The sequence below is a fragment of the Tachypleus tridentatus genome, chromosome 8, assembly GCF_004210375.1.
Source record: "Tachypleus tridentatus isolate NWPU-2018 chromosome 8, ASM421037v1, whole genome shotgun sequence".
NCBI lineage: Eukaryota > Metazoa > Arthropoda > Merostomata > Xiphosura > Limulidae > Tachypleus > Tachypleus tridentatus.
Window position 1 is genome coordinate 66,597,379 of NC_134832.1, and position 20,819 is coordinate 66,618,197.

General features: G+C 34.8%; 1 protein-coding gene across 11 annotated transcripts in view; it reads left to right on the top strand.

Annotated features, from left to right (window-relative positions):
- Positions 1-19,747, top strand: part of LOC143222564 (TIMELESS-interacting protein) — a 44,493-nt gene extending 24,746 nt beyond the window's left edge. For 2 of the 11 annotated variants that reach the window (XM_076449214.1, XM_076449213.1), the window contains 4 exons: positions 10,763-10,838; positions 12,099-12,221; positions 13,596-13,877; positions 17,904-19,747. In XM_076449214.1, coding sequence (XP_076305329.1) covers positions 10,763-10,838; positions 12,099-12,221; positions 13,596-13,877; positions 17,904-18,164 — 742 coding nt within the window. In that variant the 3' untranslated portion in view covers positions 18,165-19,747. The other 9 variants (XR_013012315.1, XR_013012314.1, XR_013012317.1 and 6 more) reach the window with 9 other exon arrangements.
- The last annotated feature ends 1,072 nt before the right edge of the window (positions 19,748-20,819 follow it).

The window sequence follows — 20,819 nt, forward strand, 5'->3', positions numbered from 1 at the left end:
TGTATGTGATGTTGAGTTTCCACCTTTCTTGATAGTGGAAATGTTGGGGGGGCAAGTTCCTAGTTTTCCTTCCATTCCCTGATAATTGCAGTTCATGCAGGGAGGTTTATTGTTAAGTTACATGAAGAGACATTTATGCCTTGTATTCCATCTTTATTGGAATAATATGCTTTATCTTGCTACTGCCAGGTGGATGTGTATGTAGACTCTCAAAATATAGTCCCACTCCTGGAAATGTGGTGTTTTAGAACAGATTTTTTGGTCAACCTGAATAATTACCATTTTCTAGTAATAAGGTATTTATCATCCCTCCACCTTTTGTTGGAAGACTCTCAGTGATTGTTACATCAATTTGATGATGAGTTAGTATCTACTTAGTTAGATGGTCTGCTGTTGTACTTTTCTTAGTCTCTTGGGTGATATGTTGTTAGAATTTGTTGTGTAGAAATGTATTGCTGGAAGGCATTCATCTATAGGCTGCTGCCTTTTGTAAGTTACATGAGATTCCCTTTCACCAATCCTTGAAGTTTATAGACATTCCATGGATTTTTTATCAAGAGTAATGTCACTCATTTGCATTCATCCCTGTTGTTGAATTCTCAACTTTCTTCAGCTCCTACAGGCAGCCGTAGTTGCATTTCTACTTGAGTGTCCCAATCCCTGACATCATCCACTTGATCCATTGGTACCCAGAATAGATTCCATCATTATTCAAGGGGTTCCTCCTCTCTGTCGTAATAACATCAGCAGCAGCAATGACTACCGTTTGCCTTTTGGGATTTGTGAGGGCTTGACTCTGGAAATTTTGAAATGTTAAAAACCTTTACCATGAATCTGTGGGCACTACAGGAACTTGCATCAAAATTAGTCATTCAGTTTACATGTTTATCACCATTGTCCAACAAATCTGTGATGTTTTGCACTTCCTGTAGATCCTCAGATTCAAGAAGCAGTGGAGAGAGTTGTCCATTTTTTTACTAGGTCTATACCAGTGTTTGTTGTGCACAAGAAGACAGAAGATTGGCATCTAGTCATTGATCTTACTCATTTAAATCAATTGCTAGATCCTTCAAGGCTCACAATGAAGTCATTCCTCATTCTGCATTGACATTTTTTGCCAGTACTGTGGATTACCAAGCTTGATGTCACTGACACCTGTCTGCAGGTTCCCATAGAAGGGTCATCCTACTACTATCTGCATTTTGTGCACAAAAGTTAAGAGCTGCAGTTCAATGCTCTGTGCTTTGACCTATCATCAGCATCATTGTGTATTCTACTAAATTACATGAACATTTTCTCATCGTTACCATCCCTTAGATATGGGCATACACCATTTCCTGGATGACTGTTTACTGTTGGCACCAGCTAATCACTTGGCAGAACATTACATACACATTCTACTTTCAGAATCTACCAAAATAGGCTTTATTATCAGAAATATATCCTCAGTCCAACACAATTTATCATGTATTTGGGTGTTTTTTTCAACAAATCTGAGTCGGGTTCAGCCAATTCCCCTCTGGCTAAGGAAGAGTAATTCAACTCTTGCATCTTTTTTTCCTACTATGTGAATGGTTCTTTTTCTTTTGATAATGTGAGTATCACTCTACTCTCTTATTCCTTAGGGAGAGCATGCATGAAATCTCTTCAGTGGTCTCTGGCCAATCAGTGAATCATGAACAGCAATCTGCTAGGTTTCTCAAACTTCTTATTCAGGATCAACATCTTCAACCTTGAGTGCTGACTAGATTGAAGCAATATTGCAAAACATGTTCTTCTGCTACCAACTTCTCCTGATATTCACCTCTTCACAGATACCTCACTTCATGAATGGGGTGCATATTTAAATACTTAGGAATCCCAAGGCCTGTGGATGGATCTGTATTTTTAAACTTCTTGTTCAAAGGGTAATGTTTCAAGGTCTGGGCTTGTTAAGGGGAAATATCATCATGCTTCACGATGACAATTCCATAGTGGGGTCTTACATTTCCCATCTCCTTGGTGTGGATTCCTGTACATGGTGAGGGGACCTTCCAGGGAAGGTTCTGTTCTTTCTGATTACCTTCTCTGGGATCAAAACATCCACCCATGTGTTTGACGTGCGTGGTGACCCATAAAGGGGAGGAGAGGATCCTGGTGGTTGAGGGGTCCAACCCTAACACACCACTTTGGCCTTGAATTTCTGTGGACGGGCAGACTTTGGGTGACCCCCTTGGGTCATTCAGCTGGTCCACTTGGGCTAGAGTCAGCCAAGTACCAGTGTTGGAAGTTCTCAACAGGTGTTGTGGACATTGTGTCTGATGCTGGTGTTTGGGTATAGTGCTCACAAAACCCTGGTATTGCTGCAATGTCCTTGCATGACATTGTAGTGCATCCCCTCATAGGGCTCCATGGTGGGTGGGGTCAGTGGGTACCGAAATTTTCTTTTTTCCAATGGATCCTTCTATGAAAAATTTAAATAGTGAAAAACAGTCAGTAGGTAAACGACCACGTCTTGAAGACTCTGAGCAGCAATCTTCAACATCTGTAACACGCTTACCTGATTTTCTGATATTACATTCTCTTTTAGAAAAACCTTTAGGGCAATTGTCCCCCTTATTTATTCAGAAGGGACTAGAGGGACTTGCTGGCTCTTCAAAGTCAGTAAAGAAGCTTCAATCTGGAGACACATTGGTTGAAACATCCACATCCTAACACAGTGAACTCTTGAATTCAAAGGCAATTGGGGATGTACTTATTGAGGTTACCCCTCATGCTATCTTGAATTCATCATGAGGAGTTGTTGTTGAGAGGGATTTGAAGAATGTCCCCAAGTCAGAGATTCATACTGGTTTCTCCACTCAAGGAGTTTCTGCAGTGAGGTGCATCTCCACATGCAAAGATGGAGTTACACTACCGACAAATATCCTCATTTTGGCATTTACATCACCATGTGCACCTGCCACATTATCAAGGCAGGTTATCTAAATTGCAGGGTACGGCCGTACATTCCAAAGCATCTCCGATGTTTCCAATGTCAGAGGTTCGGCCACTCAAAGACATTATGTCATGATTCCTAGACATGTGCTCGTTGTGGTGGCAAGAACCATGATGCTTATGAGTGTGACACGGACCAACGTTGCGTCAACTGCAATGGTTCTCACCCCTCCTACTTTTGTTCTTGCCCTGAATGGTTGGAGGAAAAAGAGGTGCAGCATTTGAAAACGACTCAGTCAGGCTCAGAAATTTCTGTCCGCCATGTCATCTCGGACATATGCTGCTGCACTTCGTTCCACAACTACAGTGGGAATGCAGACAGATTTCTTTGTGCCTCCAAGAGAAACATTTTCAAAACAAATGAAAAGCCTTTTGACCTCCATGGTTAAAAAGGTTGAATCAACTTCTACACCCATCTTTGTTCCTCCCATACATTCCAATAAACCCCACGATCCAGATCCTTTGGTTTCAAATACAGGCATTTCTTCAGATGCATCTTTTTCTCCCACTCCAAAATGTAAAACAATCATTCGTTCACGTCCTCAGTCACTGGAATCCCCTTCCAACAACAAAGACCTGCCAAATTGACCCAGGGCAGGATTCATGGAGGTCGATAGACCTCCTCCAAGTAAGTACAATAAGGGAAAAAGATGTTGTTGTAAACATAAGGGTTCTCCAGCCACTTCGCTTACCCATCATTAAAAATTGCCACCTAGATACAATGGAACTGTCGAGGTTTACGTTCTAATCTGGATGACATCAAAACACTGATTGCTTCCTACCATCCTGTATGTTTTTCTTTACAAGAAACATTTCTGAAACCTGCCAATACAGTTACCTTTTGGCAGTTTTCTCTGTACAGAAATGATAGGCTGTGTGATGGACATGTACATGGAGGGGTGGCACTGTTGGTTGATCAACATGTGCCCACCCTGTCTTTGTCACTCAACACGCCCTTGGAGGCCGTTGCCATCTGTGTTTCCTTGGGTCATACCATCACTGTTTGTTCTCTCTACCTGTCACCTGGAGAGACATATGATCAATCAGACCTTGATGCCCTCATTCAACAGTTGCCATCTCCCTTTCTGATCCTGGGGTACTTTAATGGACATCATCCCCTCTGGGGAAGTGCTGTTATTGATAGGAGGGGTCACTCTGTAGAGCATATGTCCTCTGATCACAACCTTTCTCTTTTCAATACTGGTTATTTCACTTATTTTCTCGCACCTGGTCAGTCCTTTACAGCTGTTGATCTATCAGTTTGCTACCCTTGATTATTCTCCATTTTTCATGGAGGGTTGACAATAATCTACTAAGCAGTAATCATTTTCCTATACTTTTGAGAGAGACTGGCCATGGTCGATGCTACCCTACCCGCGTGCCCCGGTGGAAGGTGGATCAGGCAGACTGGTCCATTTTCACTGCTCTCATAAAACTTGATCCTGCCATTGTCAGTCAGCCATCAATAGATGATTGTGTGGCAACGGTAACTGACTTATTATGCAAGCAGCTATTCAGAGTATTCCTAAAACCTTGACACGTTTTCCACGATATCCTTGTCCGTGGTGCAATCCTGCCTGCCACATGGCACGGAAGGCTCAAAGACGGGCCTGGGATACTTTTCGTAGATATGCCACACTTTCAAATTTCATCACTTTCCAACGATATATGGGTTCCGACTACAGTACTCCACCACGGACCACCTAATTCGACTTGAAACATCAATCAGAGAAGTCTTTCTTAAACAACAACATCTTGTATCAATATTTTTTGACATTGAGGTATGGAAGCATTTTGCAAAACCTCCATATATATGGGTTACGTGGCCATTTATCCATGTTTTTTTTTTTAAATTTTAATGGACAGGAGATTCCAAGTTCGTTTGGGTTCAACGCTTTTCCTTTCTTTTCTACAGGAATTTGGGGTCCTTCAGGGCTGTGTTTTGAGTGTCACACTTTTCAGTATAAAGATTAATGCCATCACTGAACAACTCCCTTTCACTGTTGCAAACGGGCTCTGTGTCGACAACTTTCACATCTTGTATCAATCATTGAACATGAGATATATTGAGCGGCAACTACAAACTGTTCTCAATCGTGTACTGAAGTGGACCACAGCAAACAGCTTTAATTTCTTTCTCTTTAAGACCATTTGCATGCACTTTTGCTACCAATGGGGTATTCACCTTGATTCTGAACTCTGTATCGGTGAAGTTTCACTGCCAGTGGTTCCTGAGACCAAGTTTTTGGGCTTATCTTTGACCATAATCTGACCTTTATACCACACTTAAAGCAGCTACGGGTTAAATGCTCAAGAGCAATGAACATCCTCCATGTCCTCTCTACCACCAGTTGGGGAGCAGATCGATGTTCAATGTTAAAGATATATCGTGCTCTTATTTCATCGAAACTCGACCATGGATTCTATGACTCTGCCAGACCCTCGGCCTTAAAGATGCTGGACCCCATTCATCATCAAGGACTTCAACTCTGCACTTGGGCTTTCTGCACCTTCACCGTTTGCAACTGTCTTTACTATATTCTTTGAAACTTCATTCCTTACCAAAGCATCCCACCTGGGGATGTGTTTTCCTTTCTCGGTAGGCCATACTTTTTCAGAACAGACGATCTGCCATTGCTCCTTTTTGACCTTTGCATCCAGGCACAATTGGATAAATTGGGTCTGTCCTTGGACAACTTTGCAGAATCCACTGGTCAGCCCATCCCACCATGGCTTATTACAGTCCCCAGATGTGACCTTTCTTTCAGTCATCTGAAAAAGGCAGATACTCCAGGTTGGAAGTACCGTTTTTTCTTTACTGAACATCTTTTGGACAATCTTTTCATTCCAATTCATATGGATGGTTCCAAATCAGGCAACTCTGTGGGCTCTGCCATTGTTTGTTGTGGTTCGGTGGTTGTGCATAGTAGAATCCCCTCTACAGCTTCTGTGTTCACTGCTGAACTGTACACCATTTCTCTTGCTCTGGATCATATTGAAGCTAAGCAATACTCCAACTGCATTATTTATACTGACTTGCTTAGTTCTCTACTGGCCTGGGAATTGCTTCACATTGGCTCACACACTGTTTTTTGCTGATATTCAAAACTGACTGGCCCATTTTTCTTTAATATCTACTTCTATCCTTTTTTTTCTGAATACCAGGCCAAATTGATATTCACGGGATCAAGCTTGCAGACATGGCAGCTAAATCTATCTGCTCTGGCACTATCACTACTGTGCTTATTCCATACATGGACTATGGCCCTGTATTCAAGGCTCGGCTCCGTGCCAGCTGGCAGTCAACTTGGAGTGAGCAACGCGACAACAAGTTTTCCAAATAAAACCCTATATTGGACTTTGGCCATCTAGCTTCCGTAAGGTTAGGAAGGAGGAAGTTGTTTTAACTAGACTATGCATTGGTCACAGTTTTTTCACTCATCGTTTTCTTTTATCTGGAATTGATGCACCAGTGTGTAGTTGGTGCAACACTCAAATCACTGTAAGTCACATTTTACTTTCTTGCCATCGTTACAACTCTCAACAACTGCACTATTTTAAACATGTTTTGTCCCTAGGTTTGTCTGTAACATTAGACAGTGTTATTGGTGATGGTGACACTGTCCACCTTGATAAAGTTTTTAGTTTTTTAATGGCCATTAATCTTTTTAATGCCATTTAAGTGTTTGATATTTATTCATTACACCTTTTTAATTGTGGTTCCCTTTTAAGGGTCTCAATCTCTCTAGTTGAAATTTGAAATTGGAAAATGGCCATGACATTAAATAACTCGACACCAGGACTTGAAAGGCCAACTTCAGGTGACTAACGCTGCTGTTTGAACTACCCATTAGTCGTCCTGCGAGTTATTATTACAGTTTTGTAACATTGTAGACTGGATGTCAACATTGGTTTTATGCCATGTATGTTTTTTAATTGCTGCTTTGTTTTTATCTTTTTACTGGACATTTGGTAAATTATTATTTTGCTTAAATTACAATTTTGCTACATGTCTTTTCAAACTTTTATTACTTTACCTTTTGATAATGGCTGTAATGACACATAACCCGGAACCAAGACTGGAAAGGCCAACTTCTGGTGACTGACAGTGGTTCTTGTAAAGACTACCTGTTAGTCTTCCTGGCAGATTATGATCATTACCATTATGCTACAGAAAGTCCTTTACAACGTCTTTTACTCTGCTTTCTCTCTTAACATTGTAGACTAGGTGTCAACATTGGTTTTATGCTTTTTCTGTTTTTCAATGCTGTTTTGTTTTACCTTCATTTCCTTTTATGAATTTTACTACATTTACTTTATTTTTACCTTTTTACTGGACGTTTGGTGCAGATAGCCTAGCTGCTTTGTGCCATAAAACACTAAATCAATCAACCAACCAACCAACCAACATTTCCCATCAAGGGAACATTAAGTCGAAATCTATTTTATTTGTTAACTTTGGTTTTCTTGAGTCTACTTCCATTATGTCATCCTGTTAACTTGTCATGTTCTGGGGCTGATGAATTTTGTGGCAGTGCAATTTTCTCAACTAAACTGGATTTTCAACAACAAGGATGCTGCATCACAAGGATTTTTATTGGATTTACTGTTAGTTTAGGACACTGATGACCAATGCATTTTCCACTCATTGAAACACTCAGCTACTGACAGTATCTCACCTTCAGGTATTGGTAATAGATGCTTTCAGGCAGGACTGGAGGGATTGTCTTTCCACCATTTCATATGTTGTCGGAATACTAGGTATAATTTGTTCAACCCCTTATCACATTCTGTTGGTAGCACTGCATTGGCTTGCTCAATCCTGATTTCTGCTTCAGCAATACTTTCAGGGGGTTCTCATTTTTTCGTTTCCTCTTTGGCCATCTCTGTTAAGAAGCCACGATATGACATCACACTCCCAGCCATTCAGAAACTTTATGAATGGAAGTTATGTGATCCTTTGGACAACACTGGTATTTAATATCTAAGATTGCCATGTATCTATCTCAGTCTTTGCAGTAGTTCCACAGTATATATTTATCAGTGGAAATAGAATAACACACCTGTCAACTATGGCATAATGCAAGAAGGTTGAATCTACTTCGTTCAGAAATGCCAACCCTAACTTTTTTTACCTGGTTTTTGACAGAGGTCTTGCAACTTCCACAACCATCTTGTATAAGATGGCCTTGTCAACTTCCTTTAGATACTCAAAGAGAAGAAAATTATTTCAGTCCCCACTGCTCTCTGACTTCTGGTAATTTTGAATCCTTTGTTCCAAAAAAACAACATTTACCTAGCTTGGATATTAACGTATTATATGTTCTTTCATAACATCAGTCTGAACCCTTATTGTCTCATGTATCGTCTTTTCCTTAAGGTTTGTTTTTTTGTTGTTACTAACCTGTGGATGCTGCCAGTTGGTGTTGTTTGAGTTGCATGTGCACAGGATGCTTTATCATTCTACTTATGTACTCTCCTTTTTTATTTAAAACACTGGCAGCTAGAGAAGGGTATGCATCCTTTACAACAGTGCATTTGACTGCTATTTCTCATCTCTGTTAATGAGGACTTTGAAGCATTATGGTGGCCCACACTAATACCTTTAGAGATAATAGACAATGATGTTTTTTTCATTGAGATCCTTTAGTTTCGTGGGATTTATCCCTGGTTATTTTATTGAAGTAGCTACAAAAGTTGATCCATATTGCTTATTTTGGGTTCTCATCTACAAGTTATGTCTCATGAAATTTATCATATTTCTATGTCTTTAGCAGACCAGTTGAATTTCCCATAGGAGGACATTGTATGGGCTAATATGTTTGTCTCCCACAATGCTTTTATCTCACATTATTTGCATTATCTGGCAGTATCTTCTTTCCCCTGAGGATTGTTTACTATTTCCTGTAGCTATGTTAACAACATGTGATAGATCATACAGAGGTGTATCTACTTTCCAGGCTCCCTTACCTCTTTTTTACAGAATCCCCCTCTGTGGTAGCTGTTGTCCAGGCAAGTGTGCATTTATCAAACAAATTCTGCATTAGCAACCATTAGCACAGTATATTTTTATATTGGTTTCAACATGCTTCATAGAAATCAAATGTTCCATAAAACCATGTAGAGGAAAACCAGGTAGTATTACTGTACCATGCTAGGCTGCCAGTCATGGACTGTAATGAGTAAAGCATAAAGGGATCCTGCCTGTCCCTGCTGATCATTGGATTGAATAAATCAGGGGCAGTTTGCTTGTAAAAGTTTAAGGAACTTGGTTCACGTATTGCATTGTTTCTGAAGCATTGTTCTTCAGGATTCCTTAGTTCTCATTACCACTTTCCCCATAATCTACTAGTACAGATAGGGAGTTTTTACCACATCCAAATTCCAGTTACTGTGGTGAGAGTTAAGGGTTATTTCTCCAGGGTGTTTTAGTGAATTTCCTCTACTCTTGGAGAAGTGGGCAAAGTAGAGGTCTTTCCTACTTTGGGACCCTGGATGTTTTTTTCAGATGTTTGTAAAAGAGAGGTACCAGTCTTCACAGTAGTATACTTATAATACCAGTTCAGATTTGTTGCTTGGCTATAGAGTTGGGTTGAGCATGGCTCTTTTTGATGAGCATTGGTTGAATACATTGTTTGTGGAAAAGGGTCCATTGTTTCATCATAATTCTGAACACAGAGTGATTCCAACTTGGGTTCTTGGTTAAGTACATCTTGTTCCATGTCTTCCCCATAATTTTGGAGACAAGTGAAATTCATTTGCTCACATGGCTGAGGAGTGAGAATGAGTATTTGTAGCTTCAGATGGGATGTGCTCTGTTTTCTCAGATTGGGTACAACATACAGGATCTTGTCATTCCTAGTTTGGGAGAGGGTTTGTCTGCTTCAGTGTTCCTTACCTTCTCGTCATTATTCTAGTGGCTTGAAATGCATCACTTTATAGCTGTGGGCTGGGATTCTCTCATAAGTGTGTGTGTGTGTGTATTAGCCTAAATGCTCTAACCATCAACATGAGATTCAGGGGCCATGGCCTTATAATTCCAAACTTGAGCAGTGTAACTTTGGCTACTTGATTTGGATCTGGCTAGCAATGATGATGGATCATGCCACATTCCACCTGCAGTGCATGAATTAGGTTCTGAGTGACGAGCATACCTGTTCTGGATATAGTGCAGTTCCCCCACTAGGGTGGTAATCTTCTACTGGTTGCACCCATGATTTATTCCAAATACATTCTTTATGTAGTGTAAGTAGAGATAAGTACACATTGAAAGTTAATATTTTCTTAAATCAGAAATATACTTCCAATAACACACTTCTACACTTTCATGCCCTTCCTCCCCACTAGGAAATTGTGGATTTGGTCAGCCTTGAAAAATTGTTAACATTATGTTAATGAGGTGCTTATATATAGTAAAAGGATAGAGGGAGCACTGGTGTAGATTAAGAGTATGATGAGACACCAAGAGCAATTCAGTGGAGAATAAAAGAATACAGCAAAGGATAAAAAATTAAATCATTGCTTAAATGTGCAAAAGAAGGAAACCCAAGGAGTTGTAGTGGGAGAGGAGGTAAGTGTTGATGAAAGTAGATTTTCTATTTAAGTAAACAGTTGAAATGAAATTTCTTGGCAAAAATTAAAGCTACAGTAAAAATTGTATTGACAAATCATACAAGATTCATGCTTAATAGATAAGTATTTTCTCAAAATTTTTAAATGAAGTTTTATGTTAAGTCTGTTACTTATGTGATGTTGTTTTACGTGTATTGTTAATGTTTCATCTCAGACTATGTGGAAAACGAGGTATTGCTCTACTTCCAAAGGTGTTTGAAAAAGTTACTTTCAAAGGGAAAGGCTATGAGGTAAATATTTATAGCTTTACATTGAAAGTCAAGTACAGGATGTCTAGCAACGAATGGTTTGCACTTCTTTAATAATCATGCAGTTTAACATTTAACAAATACTTATTTTAATCATTCCAGTATTTTAAATAATTTAAAGTTTGGATTGTTATTATTGTTACTTTGTTTTAACTTGTATATGTTGCTTACATTGATTATTTTTCTGCTAAATAACTTATTTGTGATTATAACAAAGTTTGAAACAACATAATAGTGATATATTCTTATTCATATATTTAGTAATCAAGTTCTTCTACTGAGTCTCTATAAGGTTTACAGTTTTGTATTAAAATATTTAGTATTTTAAGAAAGTAAAAATCAATTTGTATGTGCCAGTATATGATTAGTAGATCAACTGAAAGTATAATCTAAATGGAGAAAAAAGCTTATCTTGTTATTAAGGATTTCTCAAGACATGTTTTACAACACCCTAGCCAGGTAGTAAACAAAATATACTAATTTTTTAATTATAAGTCTAATTATTTTTCCTCATATTTGGAAAATACTGATTTTACGTGAACAGAATATTTTTTTTTTATGGTTGATTTCTTATAAACTGCTCAAAGTGACATAAACAATGAAATAGTGCATAGGAAATGCTTTGCATATTATATGTTTTCATTCTAATTTATTTGGCACACAGCTGATTGCTTTATTTTTTAACTTGTTCTTGTAAGCAGTTAAAAGGAGAGGATTCAATGCAAATGAAAATAGTTAATTTAGTGAATTTATAATAAAGCAGTACTTTTTGATGGAAACAAAATCTGCTCGTACTTAATTTATAGTTTGGTTTATAAAGTTTATGCTGTAAAAAAAAAGACTTCATTATTTCATAATATTTTTAAAAAATGAAGTTGCAGAATAATGATTGTTTGTTATGTGTGGAACTATGAGACAAAAGGATTTATTACATGTCTTTAATTTGTAATAAAACTTGTATATGTATCTCAAGATGGTTGGTATGGGTATTAAAACTTTTATAAAAATAAAGTAGAGAACAATGTTTACAAAGAGTTAGCATGAAGACGACCTGAGAAAGTTGAAATGTTGTTCTCTACTTTATTTTAATAAATGTTTTAATACCCATACCAGCTGTCTAGAGATACATTTTTACTTTAAGTGAAAAACTTGTATATGCTTTTTTTTTAACTATAGGTACAATATTTAAACCAATAAATAACAAGCTTCAATATTTTTCTATTATTATTATTTTTTTAATAGACAAATGACTTAGATAAAATGATGGCAATACTAGAACACTGGGCACACCGTTTGTATCCACGCCTTCCGTTTAATGATGTTTTAGAAAGAATTGAAAAGTTGGGGACTAAGAGACCAGTACAGGCAAGTATTGCTGAAGAATATAAAGTGAAAAATTGTATTTCCTTATCACATTGTTTTTAAAATATTAAAACAAATACAAGTGGTGATAAAAACTTGATAATTTCCTTCTACATTTATACAGAAGCATGTTCAAAAAGTGGTATAAACATTATAGAATATTGCTAAACATTATTTCTTGTGAAATTAATTAATTCAGAGTGAGTTAAGTATTTAATTTTCAGTTTTTCATTTCATGCATTTGCTTTTACCACATAATCTGTTATCTGGAATGTTCATAAATAGAATGATATTCTTATTTTTAAGTAAAGAATAATAATGTTACATAGTGATATTTTATTGTCTTTTATTTTTCTCAATATATAAATGTTTATGTGGTAGTTTTTAAACTTTAAAATGCTAATTAAGAAAAGAGGAAAATACATTAGTGATATTTTACTTAAATTGAAATTTGTGCTGAGTGTGATTTATTGTAGGTTAATAGATGTTCAGTTGTTAATTATAACAGATACTAAAATAATAATAAGGTTTTGAGTCTGTTGTATAATACTGAATAATGAATTAGGTACAATGTCATAACATTATTACACATACCAAAGTTAATTTAAATTACTGTATAGTGGATTAAAATAGACTCAAAACCCTATAAAGTGGTATATTTTCACCATTACAAGATACTTAACCATACTTTTTTGGTTTGCTGATTTAAGTTATGCTAATGAGCTTTAAATAGATGAAACTGTTATTCCAGCATAAGGTGTGGCCAATTAAATAAAGCGTTAGGCCTCTTGTCAATTTTATCTTTCCTGAAAAAAAGTTCTTGTCACACGCATACATGTGTGTGTGCATGTGCACCAAAATAGGTTGTGGTTATTAGTGAGTGTTGATTTCAGTCCACATTTTAGGTAAGTCTAAAAGTATGGTCTCTTAATATATGTACTATGCATTTTAAGAATTTTGAACAATTGTTTTGAGGAAATACCTTTTATGTAAAGATTTGAGATAGGTAAATGTTAAAAAGTATGCTAAAAATTTATTGTAGAGTGTGTCCACATCCATATAGTAGATAAGTTTGATGCATCAACTGAAATAGCCCAAAATAAATTGTTTATGTAAAAGCTGTTGTTTAACTGTAATATGCTGGCACTTGTTGCAAAATCCATTGTGCTAATAAAGTTATATATATTTTCACACTTTTAAGATATCAATAATTGCAAAGTGTATAGAAGTATGCTCTTCTTTTCTTTCTGTGTTTTATCAACTGGCTTAGTATTTTATTACTTATAAGCAAAAATATAACTTTTGAAATGAACATAAGTGACTACATTACCTTGAATTCTTCAGGATTTTAACTAGTAGCCAAATTATGTTTGTTAGACATGTATCAGGAGAATACGAGCAGATATGCCCATTTTCTCCGAGGACTTTGTTGAAGAGGAAGAGGAAGAAGAAGATACAGTGAGAAGACAACAGGATGATAAAAATAATGAGGATATATTTGAGGATTTGTTACAAAAACAAGAAATTGAAGCTCAACTAAATGGTGTACAAGAAATGAATAGATATGAAACAAAAGGCTTCCAAACTGTGAGAAATCTTCCAGCCACACAAGAACATCCATCTACACCTCAAGATTGTAGAACACCAACAAATAAAATGGTAATTTTTTTCTTTATCCACCTAATGATTATTTTTTTTATCTTATAAACTTTCAGGACATGTTCTTGATCAGTAGAGAATTTGAAAAGGTATTACCACAGTATTTGTGTATGATTTATATTAATATTGTTGTAAGTATTTGTATCATAGTAAGTTGTAATTATTAAAGTTTTATATTCCAGAAATTGTATAGTTGCACTGCAGAAACTTGTTTTTAATCACTGACATGTTTCAGAAGAATTTGGAGCATCCAACCAGCACTTGTAAAGCTCAGAATATTTATTTTGCAACCATTACCAATCATTACTACTGTTGCCCTTTCCAGAGGAACACCTGCATTAGCTGGCCATCTGTTTTGATGTAGGAATCTGTAATTAGTGACAGCTCAAATGCAACTAGTTGGCAAACTATTTAAATCCGAAAGGTCTGGAAATTCTTGTAAAAATTAAGTTCATTACAGATTCTTTTTTGTCTTAAATTGTCTTTATGGTCAAATATTGAAGGTGTGTAAAAATAACATTTCTTATCTACATCTTCAGTTGCACAAGTTGCTATGTAATAAGCTTTTATCTATCAATGTCCAGAGAAACTGATGAGTTCTGGTACTAAGCAAGAGCTTCTTGGGCAACATACTATGGGGAGTAAGAAGTTTTGAAGAAATTATTGATAGAAACTGTAATTCATTAATCAATGAAAATAAAAATATTGTATGTGGTATGATTCTTTTTGCTTGCACATTTTCTCTTTTCATGGTTTCTGCCCTTTGCTACAGTTCAGTGTGTGTTTATAATGTAGGCCCTGACTAGAATAAAAATACTAAAAATTGTTTTTGAACTAAACTATCTTTGCTGTTGTTAACCTGGAAAAATCCTTTGTTACATTCATGGAAAGCAGGTGTAAAAAAGTGTTTAGAGGTGGTCTGGGAATGTATAAAACTAAATGTAAGGATATCTTCCAGTGTTTATATATTTTGTTAAACAATTAAAAGATATAGATTAAGAAAGTAAAATAATGTTTAGTATATTATATAAGCAAGTAAGTTCTTTACTGTAATGCCTATAAAACAGCACTAACTACAAACTTAAACATTAAAGAGCTTAAAAATCATATAAAATTTTCATAAAGGCTCAGAAGGGTTTACAAACTACAAAAGAGTAGTTATAAGTACAGTGTCTGATGTATTTTTTACAAATAGATAGTTTCTGTTACTTAAATGAATAGATTAATCTTGTGGTTTTCGTATCTTATTTTTACAAAACAATTATGACTTCCATTGAAGCAGACAACAATTGTTTTTTCCCCACACACTAATGACTACATGGTTAAGTAGATTATATTAACAAATTGCAATGTAATGCAGTGTATGAGAACTAAATTTTGACTTCTAAGACATTTTATGGATATAATGTGATATCATCAAAAAGCAGTCACTAGTAACAGTCCTTTTTACTGCAAAATATTCGAACACTTCTAAAAATAGATTGTATAAATGTTTTTAAATCATGGATATCTTTTGTACTTAATAGCATTTGAAAAAAGAGGAATATGAATAAATTTGAGGTGCAAGGACCATACAGAAAGAAACATGTAATAAGTAATGCTTTTTTGTGGTTAGCAGAGTGTGGCATCTTGTAATGGATGAAAATTCACAAAGGTCAGTGGCAAAAACCAAAAACTGTCAATGTATACCAGTGACATTACACATAATATCAGGTCATCCCTTAAGTAATGTATGATTTTAGGTTCAGAAAAAGAGAAGGGATTTCAAATGCTTTTAATGTTATTTAATCAATAATGTATGTTTCATTATTATTAATTACTTCCTGTCAAGGATTCACAAGCTTCTAAATGCCACTTACATAAGATTCTTGGGGTTTGCAGGAAAAGAATGTAAAGAGGGTAGTTTTGACATCTTCATGTGTTCCAAGCTCTTTTCCATCAATATAGTTCTGCAAACTTCAGAATGGATGATAATCAGATGGGACAAGGTCTGGAGAATAAGGAGGATGTGGAAGTTTTTCCCAGTGTAGCTCTTCAATCTTTGCAGATGTGATCCTTGCTGTATGGGGCTGTGCATTATCCTGGTGTAACACAACACCTTTATGACTGATCAAAGCAGGACTCTTTTCTTCAGTGCAATATTCAAGTGCTCTAACTGTTGACAGTAGAAGTCTGATGTAATTGTAACATTGAGTGGCAGCAACTCAAAATGGATCACACCAACAGTATTCCAGTAGAGGTCTATTTTGGGCTGTGCTTTAAGCAGTTTACCTGCACTAAACCATTGTCTGCAGCACTTAACATTTTTATTAAATTTCCATTTTTCATTTCCACTCACTAACCAGTCTAAAAAAGGTGAGTTACGTTCATGAGAGTGCATAGAAGTGCAAATGTCCATTGTTGCTCTTAGGTTGGCTTTTGTCAAATCATGGGAGACTCATTTTCCAAGTTTTGACACCTTTTCAAGTTGTTGCAGATGACAGTGAACTGTTGAATGGATTGAATTAAGCTTCTGTGCTGTTACATTTTTGGACATTACTTACGGGATGAACTGATAATTAAGAAAGACCTCAGGGTGGAAATTAGACCAAGAGTGTATGGTTTCTTCAAAGGAAGCTTCCACTCATACATCCTGTTCAACTGTTGCAAAGCTGAAAATGAAGTGGGTATTCATGCTGTTTCATAAAAGCATACACTATTTAAGCTGCTTGATGCAGTGCTTATGAATTTTCATCTGATCAAACTGTTCAAAAGAGCACTAGGAAACTATTTTCTTTGTATACTAGATAGATTATTGAAAGTAATCAGGGAGGAATTATATGTGCTTTGAACATGATAAAATTATGATGGAGCATTTTGCAATGACCAACTACACAATAAGCAGGTGCTTTTGTGAAGATGCACATTTATTAGACCATGTGACCAGATATGGTAATATAAACTATTACAAAATAGTGAGACTGAAATTTGTTTTAATGTAACACTACTCAACCATCTTTACCACATCTTGTGTTGTAAGATATCATTTCTAAAGTTTCTGTGGCCTAATGAATAACTACCTATTTAAATGGACACTGTAGAATGGAGAGAACAAGAAATGTAATTTCTTAACTTATTTCTAGAGCTTTATTAGTTATATAGAAAAAGCAGCAAATAAAGTATAACATAAAATCATTAGATTGTTTCTTTTAGACATAAACTAATCTAAAAATATGAGAAATTTGCCAAATTAGAGAAGGGATTAGACATACAGTTAGGTGGTTTTGAATTGCTACAAATTAGGCCATAAATTTATTTTAATGCCATTCTTATTGTTTATTAATCAAAATTATGTATTTAAATTGTTGAAAAATGTGGTTAAGAGATATTCCTGCACTATGAAATGTTTCTTTAGACAAGTTAACCATATAAATAATAAAAAAAAAAATTATTTTATTGAAATGGTAATATCAAAGTGAGGAATGAAAAAAATGTGATAAGTTATTTTAAGAAATGTTTGTAGTTGGTTATGATAAAAGTACATATCAGAGAATAATAACAAGACCATTATTTTTAACAATGATAAATCAGTTGTTTAATATATAAAGCTATGTTGCTTGGTTTGTAACTCAGCTTCCCTCTTGTTTTTTTGTTTTCACTTTTGCATCAGTATGAGGACATATCCTGCTCTTTAATTTTGTCTTGTACTGTATTTTATTACCTATGGTAATTAGAGAAGGTTCACATATATATGTTAAATTTACCTAACTTTATGATAAAGCTCATAATTTTAACAATTAGATGAAAGTATTAGTATGGTAGCATTTTAGTATTGAAAAGTACAGCAAGTTAATGTAACCTGTGTGCTAAACATCTTGTTGTGAATACTCATGTATCTCACAGTTTAATTTCTGTTTGTTTTTTTTTACTCATCTTTACATTAAACACTGTTGTAACTGTTGTGTTTCACTTGTAATAAATTTGTAATGAAAGATTCCTTACTGAAAGATCCATTTTTTCACTTCTAACACTTTTTCCACTCCTTAGTCATTGACAGAAGAGCAGAAAGAAAAAATTGAATGTAATAAGCAAATAGCTGAAGAACACAGAAAACTCAAGTTACAGACCAAGCAAAATTATCGTGATGTTACAAACATGAACACATTAACGGTTAGTTCACCTATGGTTTTAAATGTTGCTACACCTATGACACAGGCTGATTCTAAATCTAGTGAAAAAGGAACTACTTCAACTTTCATTGAAGAGTCTTTTCTTCCACTGAGTGTTGGTACCCCAGTGACACAGTGAAGTGGCAAAGAAACTACTTCACATTTTGTTGATAATCATATGGAAATAACTGGAACTTAGTGTCACTAGTCCAGTTGGCCATTCTGGCTCATTCTGCATGAATATAACTTCACTACTCTGTACTAGTGGTTCAGTGAAATGATCCAGGTAAAGATAACAGAGGAAAGGGATAAGCAAAAATAAATGAAACTTTTGACTGAAGAAGAGTTGGTAAAACAACTGGAATGAATGTAGTCATTAAACTTAAAAAAAAAAATTGTTTTTAAATTTAAAACTTGTTCATTAACATTGTGGAAGGTGTAATTTTTACAGAGAAAGTTATTTTCAACTCTGTGGATACAATATAAACTAGCAAAAGCTGAATTTAAAAAGTATAACTGAAATTAGTAAATTAGGTGAAACCAAATGCAGTTTGATGCTGGTATATATTCATGTTGCAGCTGTATTCCTTAGAAGTTGCTTATCAGTACTGAAGGGCCATTACCAATAAGTTAGAATGTTTTATTATTTCAACCTTATTATTTACATGGACAGTTATTTTGAAACAGTCTGTTTGTATAAGTTTAAATAGGTTGTGGACAGTCATCTTTGTTAATTGTAGAGGAATTTAGCACTTGTTCTGATTTTTAGTCATAATTTTAGTGTAATTCATAATCCAATCTGTATTAACATGAATTCTATAAACCTTTCTAGAAATCTACATTTCTTGTTTGAAGAATACATACATGGAAGTTCAAAAACATTTATAAATGCTTTTTTAGCATATACAGGTTAAGGAATAAGTATATTCTTAACATAATTACCATATTTGAAGCCCAAGTAATTTTGATATTTTGTATGTGAACAGATAATTGCCAAATTGTAATAAACTTTTTTGTCACTAAACCTTGTAAAGAAAACACCAACAACTTCTGTGTTTAATAGAGTTTAAAACAATTTGGAAAGTTTATAAGTTATGGACAACTATGTATGGATTGTCAATGTGGTGTATGTGTATAGATAGACACACACACACACACACACACACAATCTTTAGCATTTTAACAGTGTAACTAAATGTTTCAGCCAAAGTGATTTATGTTTTATAAAATATGTTTATGAAGTTTGTATTTTTTCATGAAAATTAAGTTCTGGTTTTCCTTTGTTACCACAAATTACAAAAGATGCTTGTTATTTAATTTGTGATAACAAAGAGAAATTGTAATACTAGTCATTCTTTCTTTCAGCTATGTTTTTAATTAAGGCTTATTAAAGTTTTTGAATAACTGATCTATAATGATTGGAGTGATTACATTTTTAAATAATGAACTGAAGCTGACATTTTGTATAATCTAAAGAAAATACATGTTCAGTTGACTTCAGGAGTACATCTAACTTCAAATTGAACTGTACTATGTGGGCTTTTGTATTTTGTTATTGAAAATTCAAGCAGTAAGTATTATTTTAGTTTTACCTGGGAGAGAGCTGAAGAAACAGTTTTTATTGTGTGGGTAGTATTTTAAGATTTCTGTAATCAGTTTTTTAACTGTATTTGATGTCAACAGTGTACACTATCGAGTAAATAAATTTCTTTGAAATTGTGAGCTTTATTTCAATATCAGCACTGATATACATTGTTATAAATCATATACCTTAAAAGTAGTTTATAAAAATTTACATTATTTTATAAATTTATCAAGTAGTTTTTGTGCCAATCAAGAAATATATAGAACAAGTTACAAAAAGTCAGTAAGCATAACAGTTCCATAGCTGATCTGTTATTCTTGTGTAGATTGTATTATTTTGAGGAGGGCCTTATACTTTTCAATATAAATATATATATATATGTGTGTGTGTGTGTAACTTGAGCTTTAGTCTTGATATTATGTTACCAGTAAATATCCTCAGAACAGTACTTGCAAAATGTAAAATCATGATAGTATTTTAGCTCATCATATCTTATATGTTTTCATATCCATTTTACTGCAGTATTTATATTGCTTATTGGTGGCTTTCATTTGAATGTTTACTGATGTCTAAAGTTAGATCATCTAAAATTTGAATTTTCACTACCCCTAAAAGTCTTCGATATTTACCTCATATATAAAGTATAAAATTTTGCTAAAGATATACATATAGTTCCATATTTAGGGAGAATATAAAACTAAGGTATTTTGATATACAGACATAATCACAATAGATATATAAACAGTTGTAGCAACATGAATAAAACTGATTAATACGTACATGGTAGAGGGAAACCTTCAAGTATTTTTCAATTTGTACATTATTAACTTCTTTATCCTTAGCACCTTGATCAAGTAGCTTCAAGATCATGTAACTGATCAACAAAGATTGCTATGTATGTGACGAAAACATATACGTTAGTAAAATTTCACCACCACCATATGGCAATGTATATTTAGTGAAATGAAGTACAATATAAAAACAAGATTATAATAGTAATAACTTGCAGTTGCTTTTAGTAAAATGTCATGGTAATTTTGAAATTACATGAAAAATTTGTTTGTGAAAATATTAGAAACGTGCAAGTTCTATTTCCTTAAGTCTGTATTTTTGACACTATACTGTGGAGTATGGCAAGCCTTTAAATCAAAGGTTCATCACACACCTCGAGATTGTGCATGTTTTAGCTTTGCATCTGACAGCCAGAAA